At 47.7% G+C, this 22,758-nt stretch overlaps 1 protein-coding gene and 1 long non-coding RNA gene across 5 annotated transcripts in view; one reads left to right on the plus strand and one right to left on the minus strand.

Annotated features, from left to right (window-relative positions):
* The first annotated feature begins 474 nt into the window (after nucleotides 1-474).
* Nucleotides 475-22,758, plus strand: part of ZBTB17 (zinc finger and BTB domain containing 17) — a 35,415-nt gene continuing 13,131 nt past the window's right edge. For 2 of the 4 annotated variants that reach the window (XM_033228170.1, XM_033228172.1), the window contains exons 1-2: nucleotides 475-624; nucleotides 3,470-3,556. Coding sequence is in view for 2 of the 4 variants with exons in the window: in XM_033228169.1 (XP_033084060.1) it covers nucleotides 618-624 (7 nt within the window). In the remaining 2 variants the exon portion in view is untranslated. The remainder of the gene's footprint in view (nucleotides 625-3,469; nucleotides 3,557-22,758) is intronic. The other 2 variants (XM_033228169.1, XM_033228171.1) reach the window with 1 other exon arrangement.
* Nucleotides 19,178-20,542, minus strand: LOC117093244. Its single transcript, XR_004441074.1, has 2 exons — nucleotides 20,296-20,542; nucleotides 19,178-19,987 (listed from the first exon to the last, which is right to left on the minus strand). It is a non-coding gene; the product is annotated as an uncharacterized LOC117093244 (long non-coding RNA).

The raw sequence follows: 22,758 nt of genomic DNA on the forward strand, positions 1-22,758 counted from the left end.
AGAGGGGCCGTGCAAATCTGCAGACACTTTTGTTTTCAGACACCTTTATTCACGTCCAAGATAATCAGGGAAGGGGATAATGTTCGGTTCGGAAGGTAGAAAAACACAACTGGGATCTGCAGCTTTGAAGCCGCAAGTAGATTCACATCTCCGGTCCACCACTTACAAGAATATGTGACCCTGGACAATTCATTTACACTTTTTGAGTCTGTTTCCCCTTTTTTAAAATTAGGAGAATAATACTATCTTATAATTGGTGAGAGGATTTAAAGAGATAATGCATGTAAAGCGCTTAACACAGTGCCTGGCACACAGTAAGAGCTGAACACATGATGTTACTGTTGTATTTGGAAGAGAAACCAAGGCAGGGGTACAATGAGGACAACTCAGCGCAGAAGTATTGTAAGGTGGAACTTTTGGACAGCTAGGCGCATGCGTCTGTCTATGGGCGCTCGCCTAGCGAGGACGCTGCGCATGCGCCGGAAGTTGCAGCCGGGAAGCCTGCGAGGTCGGTTCCGCCCGACTCTAACATGGCGGCGCCCTTTGTCTGCTCTGTAGTGCTGTCCCCGGCCTTCTCGCGGCCGTGATGCACCTCCCTCTGCGGTGGGGTCCGGGACATGGCAGGTGAGGGTCAACAATCGCCCGGGGCTGGGGAAGTCCCAGGAGCCGGGGTGGAGGCGACAGAGGATGGGGCGCGGTGGGACGCCGGTGACGGTTGTGTGGGGGAGGGGAGGAAAGTGGAATGGGATCCGAACCGGGGCTGAGGGGACACCGCCGGGCGGGAGATTGTGGGGTGGCGGGGCAGGGGGCGTCGCCGGGCGTGCTGGCGGGGAGTGGGCGGCCAGAGCGACCGCCCGGGCGAAGGGGCGCGTGTCACCTCCCGGGCTGGATGACACCCCAGCTGGTAGCATCTCCGCCCCCGCCGCCCGGCTGTCACCGCCCCTTGACCCCGCGCGCTGTAGAGGGTGGGCGTTCTGCGGCCGCGAGGGAGCGCAGTGCCGGGGCAGCTCCGGTCGGCCGGCCGGGGCGGGAGGGAGCGAGGCTGCCCGGGCCTAGGAGGAGCTGACAAGAGAGGAGGCCGACGCTGTCCCTGTATAAAATCATTTCATTCATTCATTCGTCCTACGGACGGTGGTTCAGCACCTGATAGATGCTGAAGCTAGAGCGAGTGATGCGGACGGATTCGATCCTGCAGTAGCGGTTAGGAGTTTGAACCGTGGAGCCCAGCTGCGGGGTTTGAATCCCCACTCCCTGCTGTGACCTTAAGCACTTTTGGCTTTTTCTTTCTGCCTGGGTTTACTCAGCCTTTAATCAGAGATGGTAATAAAATCTGCCTCCTAAGATTGTAATAAAGGGGAAATGAGGTTCCTAGAACACTTATGGGCACAAAGCAAATGCTGTGTGTTTGTTGCTGTTATTAATTGTATCCCCATCGTCACCCAGAGCTCAGAGACCCATGTGGGAGACATACAGGTAAATCAGCAATTCTGATACTGCTGCGAGGGCAGAAAGCCCTCCTTCATCTGGAGCACAGAGACACATCACTCAGCCAAGGGGGACTCCCGGGAGGCTTCTGTCCGCCAGAAAACTAAGATCTAAGGGAAGCTCAGGGGAGTGAGGCAGAAAAACGAGTATTCTCAGTTGAGGGTGTAGTTTGCGAGAAAACTCATCTTTGCAGAGAGGAGAAAGAGAGATCAGGTTAAATAAAGAAGCAGACTGGGCCGGGCGCAGTGGCTCACGCTTGTAATCTCAGCACTTTGGGAGACCCAGGCCGGCAGATCACTTGAGGTCATGAGTTCGAGACCACCCTGGCCAATATGGTGAAACCCCCGTCTCTACTAAAAATACAAAAATTAGCCGGTCGTGCTTGCGAGCGCCTGTAGTACCAGCTACTGGGGAAGCTGAGGTATGAGAATCGCTTGAACTCCGGAGGCAGAGGTTGCAGTGAGCCCAGATGGCGCCATTGTACTCCAGCCTGGGCCACGGAGCAAGATTCCGTCTCAAAAAAAAAAAAAAAAGAAGCAGCAGCAGCAAGCCGTGGTCTGGTCTTAGGGGACGTTGTAAACCTAGTTAAGGACTTTACATTTTAGGTTAATGGGAAGCCATTTAAGAATCAGATCTGTGGCCAGGTGTGGTGGCTTACTCTGTAATTCTGGCACTTTGGGAGGCCAATGTGGGATGATTGCTTGAGCCCAGGAGTTTGAGACAAGCCTGGGCAACATGGCAAGACCCCATCCTTATAAAAAAAAAAAGAAAGAAAGAAAGAAAAGAAAGAAAAAAAAGCTGGGCATGGTGGAGCACACCTCTGGTGGTCCCAGCTTCTCGGAAAGCTGAGGTGTGAGGATTCTTTTATTTCCAGCCTGAAATAAAAGAATCAGATTGTTTGTTTGTTTTTTGAGACTAAGACTTGCTCTATCACCCAGGCTGGAGTGCAGTGGCAGCATAATCATAGTTCACTGCAGCCTCGACCTGAACTCAAGCGATCCTCCTGCCTCAGCCTCCCAACTAGCTGGGACTACAGGCGTGCACCACAACACCTGGCTAATATTTTAAATTTTCAGTAGAGATGGGTTCTCACTGTGTTGCCCAGACTGGTCTCGAACTCTTGGCCTCAAATGATCCTCGCGCCTCAGCCTCCCAAAGTACTGGGATTATAGGCATGTGCAACCACGCCTGGCCACGAATCAGATTTGTGGATTAGGAAGCTCTCTCTGGCTAAGTGAAGAATGTATCAAAGGGAGTGGGCCTGTAGGCTAATTAAGAGCCTGCTAGAATAATCCAAGTGAGAAATAAAGATGTGAATTAGAGGCAGAGAGTGAGGAGAGATGGTTTTAGAGATAGAATTGACACAATTTGGTGATTAGTTTGATGAGAGTTAGGGGCAGGAGGGAGTCAGGATCACCCCAGTTTTTGACTGATAGGTGTTGGATGCTGCTCCATGTGATAGGGAGCAGTACAGGGAGCAGATTTGGGGGAGGGCAGATATGTTTAGTTTTGAACATGTTGGAGTTGAATGCCTGTAAAGCATTCAAGTGCACCTGTTCAGTGGTGATCTAACAGTTGTCACCATCAAAGGTCACTGAAGTCATGGGAGGGGATGAGCTCGCCTAGGGTAGAGTACGCAATGAGAAACAAAGTGTCCAGGATATCCCAGAGCAGCGCCAATGCTGCAATAATGCTTGGGTACAAACCTCATCATTTGTTGCTTCTCAGCATTGTGTCCTGTCTCTCACTCAGCAGCAGATCCTGAGAGCAGGGCCTGAGGCTGAGTCTGTGCATCTTTGTGTCCCAGTGTCAGCATGTTGTCCGGCACAGAGCAGGCTATTTATTCAGCACTTCCTTGGGCCAGGCTCTGTGCTCAGCACTCTGTATTTGTCTATGTTTGCTGGATGCATGAAAGGGCAGCTCTGAGGGAGCAGGTACCCTTTAGGTTCTCATCAGATTTTCCACTTGTATATCATTGATTCAGGTAATGAGCCGGAGGAGGGGAGCCAAGCTGGAGTTTACACAGGCAAACTGTCAGAAAAGAGTAGCCTGGGCTATCTGGAAATCTGAGGTATGTCTGTAATACTCAAGGATGAAACAAATCAGATCAGTTTGTCCTTCTTCTCTAGGTTCAACATGATTCAAATGATTCTTTCCTGATAGCCTTTTCTTCAAAATTATACAGTAGTGACAAAATCCCAGTTACAGTTTGGTTGGGAAATTGTTGATATTACTATTATTGTTTTACCTACAAAGAGAGGCCAGAGTGGGTGATCACCGGGCAATGCTCACATCTTTAGTTAGGTGAAATCTACAGTGGCGGAAAGAGAAGCTTATTCCTTGCTCCTCAACATTCTGAAAGTACGCAGTCCAGAGCTGGTAGGGCAGCTTGCTGTGTTCTGTGAGATCATCTGGGAGCAGGATTCCTTTGATAATGTGGCTTTTCTTACTCAGACTTAGGCTTCCACCTCATGGTCCAGGCTGGCTGCTGTAACTCCTGCCATCATGTATGATCTCCCTAGGGCAAAAAGGGAAACAGAGCAGCGAGCACACACTCATTCCTTTTAAGGTTCTAATGTTTAAGGAGGCATTTTTGTATAACATGGTTCCCAGACATAAGCCAGTTCCTGCATCTGGTGCACAGCTAAAGAACAGATTATGACTGTTTCAGTGCTGGAGAAAAAGCTGGCTGAGAGAACCTTCTCTGTTTTCAGTCTGTCTGGATTACTGTCTTGGGGGTGTGATCCCCGCCTGAGGGGAGGTCCACTGAGTCCCCAAGGCAAGCTGCTCTGGCTTTGGGTAGGTTTACAGGGCTTGGGCCCAGGGAGGCCAGGCTTATTTATCCATTCATTGTTTCTGTGTCCAACATGTGTCAGGCATTGTGCTGGGTGCTAGGCATGCTGGCACGAGTAAGACTGAATCCCGGGAGCAGGTGCTCCCAGCCATGTGTATCCTCACAATGCAATGCAGGAAATACTTTGGAGGGCTGGTAGAGGGTATTGCACACAGAGGGAGGTTGCACTGGCGCTGGAAGGCTTTCCTTGGCGGGGTGAAGATGCTGCGAACGGCACATTTTGGACTGATCACTGTAAAATTCCCCTTGGACAGATAGAGGCAGCTAAGACTCTGGAGTCAGGTGTGAATCTGCCCTCCCGTTGAGTGGCTCTGTGTCCTGATAGTCAGTTCCTTCTGAAACTGTCCCAAGGAGTTAAAAAAAAAAAACCCTAATGACTATTAATTTTCCTAATCACAAGATTGTCTTCTGACACATCAGACAGCAAGCCCTTTTACTCAGTTTCATCTCTGAGCCTCAGTTTCCTCATCTGTAAAATAGGGATGACAACATCTACCTCACAGAATTGTTTGGAGAATTACTTGAGGTCAGGCAGGTAATTCACAGGGTTTGCTGCATAGTGCAGCGTTCCCCAACCTTTTCGTTTCTTTTTTTTTTCCTGTCGGCAAAATATATATTGTATATATATAGATACATATATATAGAGAGAGACAGACAGAAGGTTTCCCCCACCCACCCACCTACCCAAAACATGTCTTAGTGTTTGATTTTTTTTTTTCATACACAGAGAATAGGGAATTTCAGAATTTGTACATACATGTTAGCAAACAAATTTTGATCTATTGGCTTCTTGGTGCAGTAATGGTGCCAAAGGCTCATACTATGACAAGGAAGTTGTGAACACTGATTTCTCAGGAGGTGAGGCCAGCCCCACATGAACTTCTCTTGCATCCCTCTGGTCCACGTGATACATAACTACTTCGACTTCTTTTTGTTCCTCTCATGAATCATTAGACATTAAAAATGGAACAACCGAGTCACAGAGGGCCACATGCTTTTCAGTAGAAAGCATTCTCCTTCTCTAGGTTGCTGTCACAGTGCAGACCTGACTGCCTGAATATGCTCAGGAGATTTAGTCAGTATTGTCTGTATTTGGTTATGGAAAAGGCTCTCCTGGCCGAATGTGGTGGCTCACGCCTGTAATCCCAGCACTTTGGGAGACCAAGGCGGGTGGATCATGAGGTCAGGAGATCGAGACCATCCTGACTAACATGGTGAAACCCCGCCTCCACTAAAAATACAAAAATTAGCCAGGCACGGTGGCAGACGCCTGTAATCCCAGCTACTCGGGAGGCTGAGGCAGGACAATCACTTGAACCTGGGAAGTGGAGGTTGCAGTGAGCCAAGATCGTGCTACTGTGCTCCAGCCTGGGCGACAGAGCGAGACTCCGTCTCAAAAAAAAAAAAAAAAATTAGCTAGGTGTGGTGGCAGGTGCCTGTAGTCCCAACTACTTGGGAGGCTGAGGCAGGAGAATCGCTTGAACCCAGGAGGCGGAGGTTGCAGTGAGCTGAGATCACACCACTGCACTCTAGCCTGGGCGATAGAGTGAGACTCTGTCTCAAAATAAATAAATAAATAAATAAATAAAAAGGCTTTTTTTTTTTTTTTTTTTTTGAGATGGAGTCTCGCTCTGTCGCCCAGGCTGGAGTACAGTGGCCGGATCTCAGCTCACGGCAAGCTCCGCCTCCTGGGTTTACGCCATTCTCCTGCCTCAGCCTCCCGAGTAGCTGGAACTACAGGCGCCCGCCACCTCGCCCGGCTAGTTTTTTGTATTTTTTAGTAGAGACGGGGTTTCACCGTGTTAGCCAGGATGGTCTCGATCTCCTGACCTCGTGATCCGCCCGTCTCGGCCTCCCAAAGTGCTGGGATTACAGGCTTGAGCCACCGCGCCCGGCCTCTTTTTTCTTTTTTTAAGTCCATAGTGAGAGCAAATCAAAGCATTGTTTTTTCTTCTGAGCATCAGTTTCATCTGAGCATCTTCCCATGAGAGGATGCTGAGATGTCTCGCCTTTGTCCTCCTCACCCTCCAAAAATAAAAAATAATAGCACTTTAGACATTCATCAGCCTGGCAAATAAACTTTGCAGCACATAGAAGTCCTACTATTGTAAAGAAAATTGATAAGACGGCCGGGCGCGGTGGCTCAAGCCTGTAATCCCAGCACTTTGGGAGGCCGAGACGGGCGCATCACGAGGTCAGGAGATCGAGACCATCCTGGCTAATACGCTGAAACCCCGTCTCTACTAAAAATACAAAAACTAGCCGGGCGAGGTGGCTGGCGCCTGTAGTCCCAGCTACTCGGGAGGCTGAGGCAGGAGAATGGCGTAAACCCAGGAGGCAGAGCTTGCAGTGAGCTGAGATCTGGCCACTGCACTCCAGTCCGGGCGACAGAGCGAGACTCCATCTCAAAAAAAAAAAAAAAAAATTGATAAGACAATAAGTACATAGGATAACCCAGCTACTGTGTTGTGGGTAATGTATAAGATTGACCTCCAACTTCACTGATGTAAAATCCTATTGGAAATATGAGGGCAGCCATACAGAAAAGCATCATTCCAGTGAATGCTATTCGTTGAACATATATTGTAGCTTCTCTTCCCCAGGGGGAAGCCACCAGCAAACCACGTGTGACAGTCAAATGATTCCCATGATAAAAAACAGTGTGGTGACCCACTCCAAGGGAAGCCGGGGAGGGATGCACACCCCCTCTCGTCCATGGATGGTTTGACGCTGTCCCACGAGGCCCACAGTGAGTGCTCCCACAGACTCCCTGGTGTCGAGCCAGTCTGGGTTAGTGATGCTGGTGATGGCGAAGATATTGGCAGCCAGAAAGAGACATCCTGAGATAATGGTCAATTTATCATCTCCCCGCCCTGCTCCACCTGCTCTCCGAGCCCCTGGCAGGCAGTGGCCTCACACCTCCCACCCCATGGGCATCCTCTGGGACCCGGAGTCCCCACACTGCTGCCTCGTGCCCCTTGACCCCCATGCACCCGGGACCACCAGCCATGGCACGGCCCATAACCCCCAACCTTTTTGGCACCAGGGACCAGTTTTGTAGGAGACAGTTTTTCCATGGACAGGAGGCTGAGGGGTAGGGGTGGGAGGTGGTTTTGGGTTGACTTAAATACATTACATTTACTATACACTTTATTTCTATTATTATTACATTATAATGAAATAATTGTACAATTCACCATCATGTAGAATCAGTGGGAGCCCTGAGCTGCTTTTCCTGCAGCTAGACGATCCCATCTGGGGTTGATGGAAGACAGTGACAGATCATCAGGCATTAGATTCTCATGAGAAGCACACAACCTAGATCCCTTCACATGTGCAGTTCACAATAGGGACTGAGCTCCTGTGACTATCTAATGCTGCTGCCAGTCTGACAGGAAGCGGAGCTCAGGCGATAATGGCGAGCAATGGGGAGCGGCTGTAAATACAGATGAAGCTTCGCTCACTTGCCTGCTCACTCGCCCACCGCTCACCTGCCATGCAGCCCACTTCCTAACAGGCCACAGATCAGTAGTGGTCTATGGCCCATGGGTTGGGGACCCCTGGTATCGTGGACATTTATGAAATGTTACTTTCCTCCTGCTGCAAGGTACAGGCTAGTTGGAAGCTGGAGACCAGTCAGGATTGAAGTTGAGGAAGGCCCAAACCTGTGGGGAAGCCAGGTTGCCATCCTGCTCTGTGGCAGGGGCTATCCAGGTTTTGCATGGAGGGTCAAGGACTGCTCTGTGCTCCCCCCTGTTTTCCGGGAGAGTTCCCCCAAGCTTTCTAATTAAAGTAATCAAACCTTGGATACTCAGAGACCACATCCTGAGATCTGGTAAGGAGTGTTTTGAGGATTCTCTCTACCTGTTTAATTCCTTCAAGTCCAGATGCTTCTGGGAAGCCTTTTCTGAGCCATTTCCACTTCCCCCAACCCGAGTGAGTTTGGAGCCCCTCCCCTGCGATTTCTTAGCATCCTGTTTTTGATCTCTATTGACACATTTTCACCTTAATTATGATCCTAGGTTTCCTTGCCTGTCTTTCCATGAGACTGCCAGCATCTTGGATGCAGGGACAGGGTCTTATTTATCCTGGTACTGCCTCTGTGTAGCTTGTTTCCTGGCACACAGCTGGTGCTCAGCAAATGTTGGATGAGTGGATGATCAGTCTTGATTGGCTGAGGAGGAAATGGCATTTGGGGCTGGAGAAAACTCCATGTGATTGAGGGCTGGGCATGCTGCTTGTTTATTGGGCATTTGACTGTCATATGGGAACTAGACATGGTGAACTCTGACCTTAACTGTGAGAGTTTTGGTCAGAAGACGGTTTCTCTGTCTTTTTGTCTTGTTCCAGTATAGCAGGGTTTCCCAACCTTGACACTTCTGACATTTGGGGCCAGATAAGTCTTTGTTGTGGGGGGTGGGTTCCTGTAGCATCTCTGGCCTCCACCTATAGATGCCAGTAGTAACTCTTCTCCAGTGGTGACACTCCAGAATGTCTCCTGATATTGCCAAATATCTCCTGGCACAAAATCACCCCCAGTTAAGAAACCCCTGCAGTATAGGGTAGCAGTTAGGAACATAAAATCCTAAGCCAGGCATATCTGGGCTCATGTTTGCTTCTTATAATTACTAGCTGTATGCCCTTGGGCCAAGTACTTGACCTTTCTAACCCTCAGTTTCCTCAGTTGTAAAATGAGGATGATAGTTACCTTGAATATAACTTTATTGGGTGGAATTATTAGTAAGGTCATGCATGTAAAGTGCTTAGTGGAGTCCCTGGCTCCGTAATTACTGTTATTTGATAGAAGAAGACTCTTGAGGGTCAAAGAAGAAAATATGCAGAGTTTAGGAAGAAAACAACATTTGGTATGGGAATGCATGCACAAGGGAAGGTTCTCAAGGGTGTACCTGTGGAAAGTAAGTTACCACCCTCTCCTCCCAGGAAACTTTTTTTTTTTTTTGGTAGAGACAGAATCTCACTGTGTTACCCAGGCTGGTCCCAAACTCCTGGGCGCAAGCAATCCTCCTGCCTCAGCCTTCCAAAGTGCTGGTATTATAGACTTGAACCACCAAACCCAGCCTCATATAACTTTTTTTTTTTTAAGTTAGGACCTTGCTCTGTGGCCAAGGCTAGAGAGCAGTGGAGCTGTCATAGTGCACTGCAGCCTCGACCTCCCTGGCTCAAGCGATCTTCCTGACTCAGCCCCCAAGTAGCTGGGACTACTAGCACACACCACCACACCTAGCTAATTTTTCTGTTTTTTGTAGAGATAGGGTTTTGCCATGTTGCCCAGGCTGGTCTTGAACTCCTGGGCTCAAGTGATCCACCTACCCACGCCATCCCAAAGGACTGGGATTAGAGGTGCGAGCAGGGGTGGTGTCCTGTGGGGTGACCCATTGTTGGGTTTGACATTTGACATCACAGTAGGGAGGGACCTCAGCTTTAATGAAAACAAAAAACTCCAAATACATTTTGTGTACAACACATATTGTCCTGGAGATCATAATCTACTTCTTTTGCTGGCTGCGGTTTTTTTAAATTTTTTTAATTTTTGGGACAGGGTCTCGCTCTGTCGCCCAGGTTGGAGTGCAGTGCTGGGATTGTAGCTCACTGCAGCCTCGACCTCCAGGGCTCAAGTGATCCTCCCACCTCAGCCTCCCGTGGCCACAATTTTTAAATGGTTGAAATAAGAGAGGTCAGAGAGTAAGTACTGTGGCTCAGAGTGATTGAGCTTTGCTGCAAACGTGTGTGTGGAATGCCAGCACAGGGACTCCTTATGGACATCAATAGCTTGACAGTCCCTGGGTGATTAAGGTTGACCTCAGTAACGCAGTCAGCACAAATACGTGTAGAAAACTGGGGCTTAGGCTCTTGGATTCAAACATGCTTGTTATGAATTGAAGAGAGATGGTTCTTAGGGCTGGGTTTCAAAGGAAGGAAGCAAAGGGCATGGTTAGAATTGAGAGTTGTTCACTCATGTCTAAACAGCAGTGTGGACAGAGGCTCAGAGGTGGGAATTCCCGCTGCGAGTGGAGAACAGGCCAGAAAGCAGGCTTGGTGGGTTCATTGTAACATCAAAAATCTACTCAGCTTCTGGTCTTGAAAGGTCTGGCAGTAAAATCTGTTCTCCCCACCCCAGCCGCACCACTTCCTATACTGGAACTTATTAACCTAAGCAGTCACTTTCCTGTCCTGAATGGCAGGCTCCACTTGAATTTCACCAACCTGCCCCATGGGAAGCTGTATCACCAGAGCTCAGAGAGCAAAGCACTTCTCATTTCTGTAGTCTCAGGGCCATGTGGGCCCCTCAGGGATTTTCCCCAGTTACTGTGACTCAGTCAGCAGCCCAAACTAATGCTTGGCAACATTGTTTAAAGTAAGAAAGAAGTTGTTTAACTTTGTAAATCGTTTTTGTTAAATGTTAACTCCGTACAAAAGAACGTGTTCAGTGTAAAGAATAAGGATACAAGAAACATCTTCCATGTATCCATTACCCAGTTTTCAAAAAGAACTTACTGTTACCTTTGGAGTTCCCTGTGTCCCCTCCCTGATCTCACCCGGCCCAAGTCATCCCTGAGTTTTGCTTTCATCACTCTTTTACTTTTCTTTATAGTCTTACCACGTGTTTGTATTGCTAAACAATGTACCGTTTAATTTTGCAGGTTTTTGAACTTAATATAATCATACTGTTTTCTTCAGTGCCTTGACATTAATCCACATTGCATAGAGTGGTATTTCATTTTCACAGATGAATAATGTTCCATTGTATGAGAATTTATTTATCCTTTCTATTGTTGGGGGACATTTGGGTTGTGTCCAGTATTTTGCTGAGACAAACAGCGCCGCTGTTCACATTCCCGGGACATGCATGCACAGCCTCTCCAGGGGCTGCAGCTGGGAGTGGAGTTGAGTCACGGGGTATGTGCGTCTTCAACTTAACCAGATAATGCCAAGTTGTTTCCAAAACGGTTTCCCCAGTTTACCCTTCAACAATTCCGTTTGCCTCATATCCTCTCAACAATGGTATTTTCAGACTTCAACATTTTTACTTATCTGGTGGGCGTACAATGACATCTCATGTGGTTTTGATTTGCATTTTCCTGGTTCTGAGTTGGGCATCTTTTCATTGCTTACTGATCGTTCAGATTTCACCTTCTCGGAAACATTGTCTTGCTCATTTTTCTATTGGTTGGTTTGTAGACATTTTGTTAGTTTTTTGTTTTTTTTATTTCTTATTTTGGATACTAATTCTTTGTCAGTTATATGTGTTATAACTACCCACTTCCAGTTTGTGGCTTGTCTTTTCACTGTAGGATTTTATTTTCTGTTTTTGATGAACAGAATTTTTTTTTTTTTTTTTGAAACAGAGTCTCGCTCTGTTGCCCAGGCTGGAGTGGCACGATCTCGGCTCACTGCAAGTTCTACCTCTCAGGTTCAAGCGATTCTCCTGCCTCAGCTTCCTGAGTAGCTGGGATTACAGATGCGTGCCACCACACCTAGCTAATTTTTTTTTTATTTTTAGTAGATGGGGTTTCAGCATCTTGGCCAGGCTGGTCTTGAACTCCTGACCTCATGATCCACCCATCTCAACCTCCCAAAGTGCTGGGATTACAGGCGTGAACCACCATGCCCGGCCTGTTCTGTCTCTTTAAATACCACACTGACTTGTAAAATACATCATTTTAGAAAACTGGTGACCTGGTGTCTAGTAAATCCTTGGCCCATTGCTCTTCCATATTCATTTTATTTTTTTCTGAGACAGGGTCTCGCTCTATCACCCAGGCTGTAGTGCAGTGGTACAATCTTGGCTCACTACAGCCTTGACCTCCCAGGCTTAAGCTATCCTTCCACCTCAGCCTCCCAAGTAGCTGAGACTAGAGGCATATGCCAGCATGCTCAGCTGTTTTTGTCTTTTTTGTAGAGACAGAGTTTCACCATGTTGCCCAAGCTAGTCTTGAATTCCTGGGCTCAAGCAGTCCTCCCGCCTCAGCCTCCCAAAATGTTGGGATTACAGGCATGAGCCATCTTGCCTGGCCTCATTGTCATGTTAGATTATGCGTGTCAAATGCCGTAACAATTGTTGGTATGTTTTATTAGAATTGCATTGAGTTTATAGTATATAAAATTGGGTAGAGTTGACATTTTTGTGATGTTGAGTCATCTGATCCATAAATGTGGTATAGCTTTCAATTTATATAACTTATCAAAGTCTAAATGTAGTCAGTGTCTTTATACCTTACTCTCAAACAGTGAGGATCTGAGAACACTTTAATTCCTGTCACTTCCTCTTCCACTTTTATTCGGTAGGTGTGTATTTTAGTTCTTTTTAAGCATTTTTTTTTCTCTCTCTCTCTCTAGAGACAGGGTCTCACTCTGTTGTCCAGGCTGGAGTGCAGTGGCACAATCACAGCTGACTGCAGCCTTGACCTTCTAGGCTTATGCAATCCTCCTGCCTCAGCTTCTCGAGTAACTGGGACCACAGGCACTCGCCACCACACCCTGCTAATTTTCACTTTTTTTTTTTTTTTTTGGTAAATACAGGGTCTCTTTTGGTAAAGACATGCTGGTCTTGAACTCCTGGACTCAAGCAAACCTCCTGCCTTGGCCTCCCAAAGTGCTAGGATTAGAGGTGTGAGCCACTGTGCCAGTCCTTTTACAACTTTTATGAGCATCATTATTCAGCATTTGTTTAGGTTTGCTCACTTATATCTACTATTTGCATTGTTCTTCCTTCCTTCTTGTGTTTAATACTTTCTTTCTGGGATCACTTGCATCTGTCTGAAATATGGGTTTTATAAGGCGTAAATTTGGGCTGTAGTCCTTTTGGGGGACTGCGAATCATTATACATTCTCAGGGAAGATGTTTCTCTCCCCCGCTGGGCACCACGATTTGATATAGGCTGTTTCCATATTGTCTTCTTTCCACCGAGGTCCCGTGGGACCTCCCCCTGGGAATGGGGTGGAGGGTGGGGCTCGATCTTGCCCAGTTCTGCCAATGTCTTTCCTTGAAACCCGGTCTCAAAGTCCCACTTGCTCTCTGTTTTGACCTCTCCGTATTACTTACTGACCTGTCAGTTCTTTGATATATTTTAATTTATTTTTAATTCCTCTTACTATCATTCCCAATCTTGGATGCATTTTAAAAGATGTCTTATACTTTTTATTCAGCATTTGTGACTGCTGGCAGTAGGAGAATTGGCCAGGGTACCTTTGCCAGAAATGGAGTTGTTTCCTAGTTTTAATTTTGCATTTCATCTGGCAGCAGCAAACTCTGAATATATTACTGCTTAGTAATGTTCACTTCTGGATTGTGTGAGCTTTTTATTTTTTTATTTTTTTTATTTTTTTTGAGACGGAGTCTTGCTCTGCCACCCAGGCTGGAGTGCAGTGGCCGGATCTCAGCTCACTGCAAGCTCCGCCTCCCGGGTTCACGCCATTCTCCTGCCTCAGCCTCCCGAGTAGCTGGGACTACAGGCGCCCGCCTTGTCGCCCGGCTAGTTTTTTGTAGTTTTAAGTAGAGACAGGGTTTCACCGTATTAGCCAGGATGGTCTCGATCTCCTGACCTCGTGATCCACCCGTCTCGGCCTCCCAAAGTGCTGGGATTACAGGCTTGAGCCACTGCGCCCGGCCTGTGTGAGCTTTTTAAAATTAATTTATATATTTTATAGAAATGGGTTCTCACTATCTTGTCCAGGGTAGTCTCCAATTCCGGGGCTCAAGCAATCTGTCTGCCTTGGCCTCCCAAAGTGTTGGGATCACAAGTGTGAGCCACTGTGCCCAGCCTTGGATTTTTTTTTATTTTTTAAATTTTTTTTAGAAACAGGGTCTCACTGTGTTGCTCAGACTGGAGTGCAGTGGTTGTTCATCGGTGCAGTCAAAGCTCACTACAGCCTTGAACTCCCAGCTGCAAGTGATCCTCCTGCTTCAGCCTTTCGAGTGGCTGGGACTACAGGCATGTGCCACCATAGCCAGCTACTTCTGGGTTTTATACGATGTTTTATAGCACTCATTAGTATAAGGAAGAGAGATTGTTATGTGCCTGTGATGACAGAGAATGTATCCGTTTGGTACAGGCTCAGAATCTGATGAACCTGCTATTCTGTGTTTGTCCACAGAAGTTTTGTCCTTTTCTGTAGTGGAAAGGGCACAGTTTTCAGAGTATGATGGACTTGGCCTTGAATGTGGGCAGGGCAGTGCAACCTAGGTCAGCAACAAGCTCTTAAACTGTGATTTGCTCATCTGCTCAATGCGGGTAGCTGTGTTAGTTCCTCCTCCCAGGATCACTGTGAGTACTGGTGAGGCGCATGGAAGTGTGAAACACTGTGGGTGGGGCACCACAGCAGCTCTGGCCCTTACTCCCTTCATGGCTGCTGTGGGTTAGGGTCTGTTTGCACGGGAAACAACCAGCCCCGTGAGTTTCTCTTGCCAGTAACATCCCCTGGAGTCTCGGCAGATGGAGCTGTTATTAGCAAGGCTGAGTTTCCTCTCTGCACACGGCACAGTTCCACCCGCAGTCTCTTACCAGGACTCACAATTTTTATTTCATTTTATTTTATTTTTTATTTTATTCAAGGTAAGGTCTCGCACTGTCACCCAAGCTGGAGCGGCAGTGCCACAATCTCAGCTTACTGCAGCCTCAACCTCCCAGGCTCAAGTGATCCTTCCACCTCAGCCTCCCAAGTAGCTGGGACCATAGACACATGCCACCATGCCCGGCTAAATTATTTTGGATTTTTTGTAGAGATGGGATCTCACCATGTTGCCCAGGCTGGTCTTCAACTCCTGAGCTCAGGCAATCCTCCTGCCTCCGTCTCCCAAAGTGCTGAGATTAGAGGCATGAGCCACCTCTCCCGGTTTACTGATAAAGCATATATATTAACATAGTAAAATATACTTCTCCACTGGGACCCCACCCCCTGTCATCACTAGCTGTGCCTCCCTCTCCATCCCATTCCCCTCACTTCCTTGGTCTTATTAGGACCAGGAGCCAGGCCACACTTGGGGGTGGTCTCCAAGTTTCTCTCAGAAGTTTGCACTTCAAAGCGGCTGGTGGGAAACCAGCCAGGGTTGCAAGCCTTCCGTTTCAAGGCTTGGCCTGGGAGCAGCTTTGCTGATTCATCGCAGCCGCAGACGGTAGGGATTTCAGGGGCTGGAGGTCAGCCCCACTGTTTGTTGAAGGGGAGCCCTGTGCCCCTGAGCCTCTCCTAATCCTTACTGGGCTGCTTCTAAAAACTCTGCTGTAGGACAGCACTTCTGCATCCAGATTGAGAAGCCCAGCAGTTTTTCAACATCACTGGAAACTGAGACATTGAGTCTTGACCACTGATTATTGAGCCCCAACTTAAGGCTTTGGGATCCCCAAAATATTCCTCTAAAATATTCTCTTACTCATTGAGTTGTTTCCCAGTGAAGTTTTATAGAATCTTAGCTTAATCCTATTTGGAATAAGAAATATAAAATCTGATGTTGGCTTCTACCATATGTATTTCATAGTTGGTGTTCATGTCCTGTACAGTTCATGTTCATAGTTGGAAATCTTAAAGATAATACTGTAGGGAAAGTTTTAAGTGGAAAAAATCTGCTAACTGCTAGGTAAATGCCTCATTTTAATTGTCACACTGCATCTGTTATACTTCGAATGCATGGCAGTCTCATTAATGATATCATTCATTCATTTATGCAGTATTTCTTAAATCTTTTTTCTTTTTTCGAGATGGGGGGGTCTCACTCTGTTGCCCAGGCTGGAGTGCAGTGGTGCAATCACTGCTCACTGCAGCCTCGACCTTGTGGGCTTAGGTGATCCTCCCGCCTCAGCCTCCCAAGTAGCTGGGACCACAGGCACGCACCAGCACACCTGGCTAGTTTTTGTATTTTTTTGTGGAGATGGGGTCTCGCTATGTTGCCCAGGCTGAAGCATGTATTACATCTTATCACTACAAGGGACCTTGGCAATTACCTAATCCTAACGAGGATACAAACCCAGAAAAAGTCAGTCACACTTGAAGAGCCTGTACTACATGGAAGTCCAGCTATATCCATTTCCAGTTCATACTTAACCTGCTTTTTTCTTTTGGCTTGAATTCTTGATCTTAAAGAGTATCATGGGGCATCTAGCCCTTCCCTTGTGATTGTCATGTTCTTCTTCCTCAATGAAAGCCTCTTTGCTTCTGCAGTCCTTGTGTCCTTTGTAGAAAGAAGGTGGCGGTTACCATCAAGTATTAAGCATTTATGCCTTTCATTCTGATTCCTATCAAGTGGAGTAAGCATTGCAGTGTGTGGGGCCTTTTCCTTTTTTCAGGTTGAAACTTCATGGGTGCCTGGATTACTGATGAGATTTTTACATCCATTTTTGGAAGATAGGACAAGGATGACAGCATTGGGCTGTGTTTTTTCTATATATATTTTTTTCTTTTTTAAAAAATTAAAAACAATTTCAAGCCAAATGTTTTCTATAATTTATCAGCCTTCCTGGCATGGGTTTATGTGTAATGATAAAATGATGGTGGCCAGCAGTAGCTTTATGAAGAAGAAACTTTTGCCATCATCTCTATTTTACAGAAGAGGAATTGAGGTACAGAGATTCAAGTACTCCTGCCTGAGGCACTTAACTAGCTTTGGCTGGATTCCAGGGTAGGAGTGTTTTAACTGGGTCCTGGGAGTAGCAAGCCCCGCACAGTTGCATGCTGAATTGTGTGTGGGTGTGTCCCAGGGAGAAGGACTTCAGTTTCATCGCGGTGTCAGGGGGCTTCCTCTGGATTTGAACACGAGAGCCCCAGCTGCTGTGCTAGGGGCGTCCCCTTAAGGAATTTTTGCTCATATTGTTTTCCTGAGTAATACATTGATTCTCTGTGCACATTACCACAATTTTCCATTTCCCTCATGAGAAATTTTTTCCTTTGAGAAGTTTTCAGTCACCAGATCTTGTAGAAAATGTCTTAAAGATTTTATGGTAGGTAGAAGTAAAGGACTTAGGTCTCTGACTTTGCAGCCTTTTATTTTCTTTCTTTCCTGTCTTTTTTATTTTTTATTTATTTATTTATTTATTTTTTGAGACGGAGTCTCGCTCTGTCGCCCGGGCTGGAGTGCAGTGGCCGGATCTCAGCTCACCGCAAGCTCCGCCTCCCGGGTTTGTGCCATTCTCCTGCCTCAGCCTCCCAAGTAGCTGGGACTACAGGCGCCCGCCACCTCGCCCGGCTATTTTTTTGTATTTTTTAGTAGAGACGGGGTTTCACCATGTTAGCCAGGATGGTCTCGATCTCCTGACCTCGTGATCCACCCGTCTCGGCTTCCCAAAGTGCTGGGATTACAGGCTTGAGCCACCGCGCCCGGCCGTCTTTTTTATTTTTACTTTTTGACAGAGTTTTGCTCTGTTGCCTATGCTGGAGTGCAGTGGTATGATCATAGCTCGGGGCAGCCTCAAAACTCCTGGGCTTAGGCGATCCGCCCACCTCAGCCTCCCAGATAGCTGGGACCTCCCTTCCTCCCTTCCCTCCCTCTCCTCCCTCTCTTCCCTCCTTCCCTCCATCTCCTCTCTCCTTCCCTCCATCTCCTCTCTCCTTCCCTCCATCTCCTCTCTCCCTCTCCTCCCTCCTTCCCTTCCCTCTTCATTCTTTCCTTCCTCCCCTCCTCTTTTTCTCTCCATTCTTCTTCAGCTTTCTCGGTTTTAATTTTTTAATAGATAGTGTTTACAAGTGGTGAACAATACAGAAAGGATATATAGTGAAAAGTTCAGCTCCTTCCCCACTTCCCCTGCTCCCCTGAGGGGCTTCTCATTACCAGTTTCATGTATACCCTACAGAAATGTGGACGTTGTCTTTTAAAAATAAGTAAGATGTATACATTCTTAGCCTGGGCTTATAGTTTTGGACAGATGGCATGGCCCACCTTCCACTGGGAAGGGTCAGATACTAAATTTTAAGAGACTTTGAGCTACTCCAAGAACAGGTGCTTAAAACTTTTAGAGGATTTAACAGTATTTAGTGGGAGGGTCATTTGTGCAGTCTGCCAGAAAGAATCATGTGTGTGTTGGATTCTTGGCACCAGCTAAACCCTTCTAGGGCCACCTGGGGGTGATATCATCCCATTTTTCCCATCCCAAGGATCCAGCCCAGTGGGACTTCATCTCCCCCTTTCAAGGTGCAGTGTGGCTCCTGACTGCCAAGGTTGTCACTGAGTCCTGGTGTGGTCCCAGCCCAAGTGCCTAGTCCCAGCCTGGCTCTCCAGCTGTGTTTCCGATCACTTTGTCCCCTCCTTCCTCTTGTGTGCTGGGGCATGATCCCCCTTCTCCCCCTGGCCCCTCAGCTGTCATTGCTTATGCTGTCCCCTGCCCAAATGTCTTTCTTGCCTTTGTCTGTCTTTAGGTGTGGTCACATCCTCCCAGGCTGGCACTCGGCAGCACCCATTCAGCACTCATCACACTGTCCTTCTTCCCCAGTGAAGGTTGAGGGGCTGGGGCTCACAGCCAGCCTTACCCCAGGGCCCCGGGCACTTTGCAGTGGACTTTGAAGTAAACATCCACTCCACCATCCCCTCAGCCCACCAATTATGGAGATTGGACCCCCGAATCCTTCTCTATTGAACTTGGGTTCCCAGGCCTTCTGCCCTAAGCTGCACCATAGCAAAGGCCTGACGGTGGAAGCCTGCAGCCAGAGAGAAGCAACACCTGTGCACTTTTGTTTGTCGTACTGGACCAGGCTGCGGCTCCGTTGGCTTCCGTCAGCCGCCCTCCCAAGGCTTTGGCCAGCTGCTGTCCTCTTTGGCAGGAGCCCTGTGCTGCCCTGGTACGGAGAGGCCACTTGGGTTTGTTTTTGTTTTATTAGTTCATCATTTTCCTTTTGTTTTAACTGTGTATCAGTCACAGAGCTGTGTTAGAGAAGTCATATCTAATTCCACTTTTGCCAGTATTTGGGCAACACTTCCTATCTGCTTGTTGTCTCATTGAACACTCGTATTTATGGTGGTTTTCCTGTTTTACAGGTGAGCAGTTTAAAACTCAGAGATTGCTTGCCTGAGGTCACTGTGTTAAGTTTGGAGCTGGGATTCTGAGTCCATTGGTTTCTTCTCTTGTTTATCCAATACCTGCTTCCATGGATATCTTGTTCCACCTTGTGGCTTTAATTACCATCTCTACAAGACATCTCAGCTATAATTGGCCAGAACAGAACTCCGATTCCCCCCACGGAATTTCCTCCTGCCACTCCTCCTCCTGTCTGGAAGTGGCACCGCCACTGGGCCAGTGTCTCTGGGCACAGATCTTAGTATCATCCTCGACTCCTTTCCTTCTGTCACAACACACATCTGGTTGATCAGCTCTGCCAAAACATATTCCTAATCTGACCGCTTCTCACCTGTTTCCTACCTCCTTGGTGAGGCCACTGCTATCTCTTCACTACTGTAGTAGCCTAACTGGGGCCCCCACTAAGCCTTCTTGCCGTCTGTCTGTGCACTGCAGTCAGAGGGGCCTTTTAGGAACCTCACTCTTCTGCTCTTTTCTGTCACTCTTCGTCACTCCCAAGGCATCCCAGTGCACTTAGAAGAAATCCAGAGTCCGCTGTGTCCCTGCAAGCCTGGGCGAGCTCAGCCCCCACTGCTCTCATTCTTGCGCACACACACCGGCCAGACACACCGGCCCCTGTGCCACACACCTCCTCCTCTCCAGACACGCCGCTGTGCCACACACCACCTCCTCTCCAGACACACCGGCCCGTGTGCTACACACCACCTCCTCTCCAGACACACCGGCCGCTGTGCCACACACCTCCTCCTCTCCAGACACACCGGCCCCTGTGCCACACACCTCCTCCTCTCCAGACACACCGGCCGCTGTGCCACACACCTCCTCCTCTCCAGACACACCGGCCGCTGTGCCACACACCTCCTCCTCTCCAGACACACCGGCCGCTGTGCCACACACCTCCTCCTCTCCAGACACACCGGCCGCTGTGCCACACACCACCTCCTCTCCAGACACACCGGCCCCTGTGCCAAGGTCATGCCCGCCTCAGGGATTTTGCATCTGCTCTTCCTCGTGTCTGTAATGGTCCCTGGGCATACGTGGCCTGGCTCACTCTTACACCTCATTCAGGTTTTTGCTTAAATGCCACCTCCTCTGAGGTCTCCCTTGCCTCCTTTCTTTTTCTTTCTTTCTTTCTTTTTTTTTTTTCTTTTTTGAGAAGGAGTCTCTCACTGTCACCCAGGCTGGAATGCAGTGGTGCGATCTCAGCTCACTGCAACCTCAGCCTCCCAGGTTCAAGCAATTCTCCTGCCTCAGCCTCTTGAGTAGCTGGGATCACAGGTACCCACCACCATGCCCAGCTAATTTTTTGTATTTTTAGTAGAGATGGGGTTTCACTATGTCGGCCAGGCTGGTCTTGAACTCCTGACCTCTTGATCCACCCGCCTCAGCCTCCCAAAGTGCTGGGATTACAGGCGTGAGCCACTGCACCCGGCCGCCTCCTTTCTTAAATAGTAAACAGCCCCTGCCTCTCGATCTGCTCAGCTTGCTTTAGTTTCTCCACAGTACTTGGTAGCTGCCATTGTTTATTATACCCATTTATTACCTGTCTTCCCCACTCGATTCGAAGCTCTAACATAGTACCTAGGACAAACACAAGGTAGACTCATTAGACGTTTGTGAAATTCATTAGTCTTCTCTCTATATGTATCTGTTTCCTAAGTTATAGGCTGAGCACCCCTAAAGGGCAATCAATAATTATGAGCCGATGAGCAGCTGTATCACCCACTGATTTTCTCTATATTGGGGAAATTTCTTATCCATGTACATAGAATTGTTGCTGAAATGCCTTTGTGATTGATAGAATGGGCATTCACTTTTTCATAGTGGCTTTTGTCTATTTTCTCAGTTAACAAGTTGTACCAGAAGTACAGCTGTCATTTCATAAGGGTCTAGGAAATACTTTGACATTGAGTTAGTCATTCTCAAAAAGGCCAGGGATCTCTGCTCTCAACCGGCCTATTCCCTACTTGATCTGTAACCACTTGAGAGCAGGGTTCTGGGTAACGTGCTATAAACAGCTGTAAGGAAGAAATAAGTAGCCCCACCTTGCAGTGAGTTTATTAAACTGGTAGGAGAGAGGGGGTGACACATTGTATCATTTAAGGCAGTGTCAGTGCTGTTGCTTGACATTCGGGAAGTATTTGTGGCTAATGGGTGTATGTGCCTTGGGGAATGATCAGGTACTGCCCAGGTCCCACATGTCGTGATTCTGTCTTTTTGGCAGGAAGGCCCCTTAATTTACCGTGTTGAACTTTACAAGTCCCTGGAGCGCATACCAGCGTAATGGATTATAAGCTGGCCTGGGCTGCTGGAATCCTGGACAGCTCTTTTTCAGGGCCTGCCAGCCTTCCCTTTTGTGCATAGTCCTAGAGCAGTGGGGTCCATCAGGGATCAGGCAGGGGGGTGTCTGCCCCCTCAAAAGTGTGGCTAAACTTTTGTTGTTGATGTTGATAGGGTCTCCCTCTGTCACCTAGGCTGGAGTGCAGTGGTGCAGTCATAGCTCACGCCCAGCTAATATTTTAATTTTTATTTTGTAGAGATGGGGTCTCACTATGTTGCCCAGGCTGGTCTCAAGTTTCTGGCCTCAAGTGATCCTCCAGCCTCGACCTCCCCAAGTACTAGAATTACAGGTGTGAGCCATTGCATCTGGCCTAAATCTGAAAGATAGCGGTAGTTGTATAGTTTGAAAAGCAAAGTCAGCATTGTAATTTCATTTTGTATTTACACATGTTTAAGATTTTTAAAAATCTGTTTTTTTTTTTTTTATCATACATACAAACTTCTGAAAATGCTACTGAACCTTGGCTGTTGGGAGTGTGTAGAGATAGCAGTGATTCTTAAGCTCGGAATGGGCACTCTCCAGTGGAAATACCAGAATTGGGTTGTCAGGAGGGGCCAAGATTTGTATGTTTATCTAAAGGAGAAAGTGATTTTAGAAGTTTGAGAAATCCAATCTTAATACAAGAAGAGTGTTTGCTGGGTGAGGAGGAAAGTGCCAGCAGGGTTGGTTTTGTTCATCTTTGCTTTTCTGCCATCCCTTGCACTCAAAGGGATGTGTTGTCAAACTGGGGTGGTTGGTGGGGTTGGGCAGGTAGGTTTCATGCTCACAAGCCTGGCCTGGTGTGAACTTCCATTTTCTTGGAAGTTTTCATTTGTTTGTTTGTTTGTTTTTGGAGACAGAGTCTCACTCTGTCACCCAGGCTGGAGTGCAGTGGTGTGATCTTGGCTCACTGTTACCTCCGCCTCCCGGGTTCAAGTGATTCTCCTGCCTCAGCCTTTTGAGTAGCTGGGACTATAGACGCACACCACCACACCTGGCTAATTTTTGTATTTTTAGTAGAAATGGGGTTTTGCCACGTTGGCCAGGCTGGCCTCAAACTCCTGACCTCAAGTGATCCGCCA

The sequence above is a fragment of the Trachypithecus francoisi genome, unplaced genomic scaffold (genome assembly GCF_009764315.1).
Source record: "Trachypithecus francoisi isolate TF-2019V2 unplaced genomic scaffold, Tfra_2.0 Lachesis_group12, whole genome shotgun sequence".
Classification (NCBI taxonomy): Eukaryota; Metazoa; Chordata; class Mammalia; order Primates; family Cercopithecidae; genus Trachypithecus; species Trachypithecus francoisi.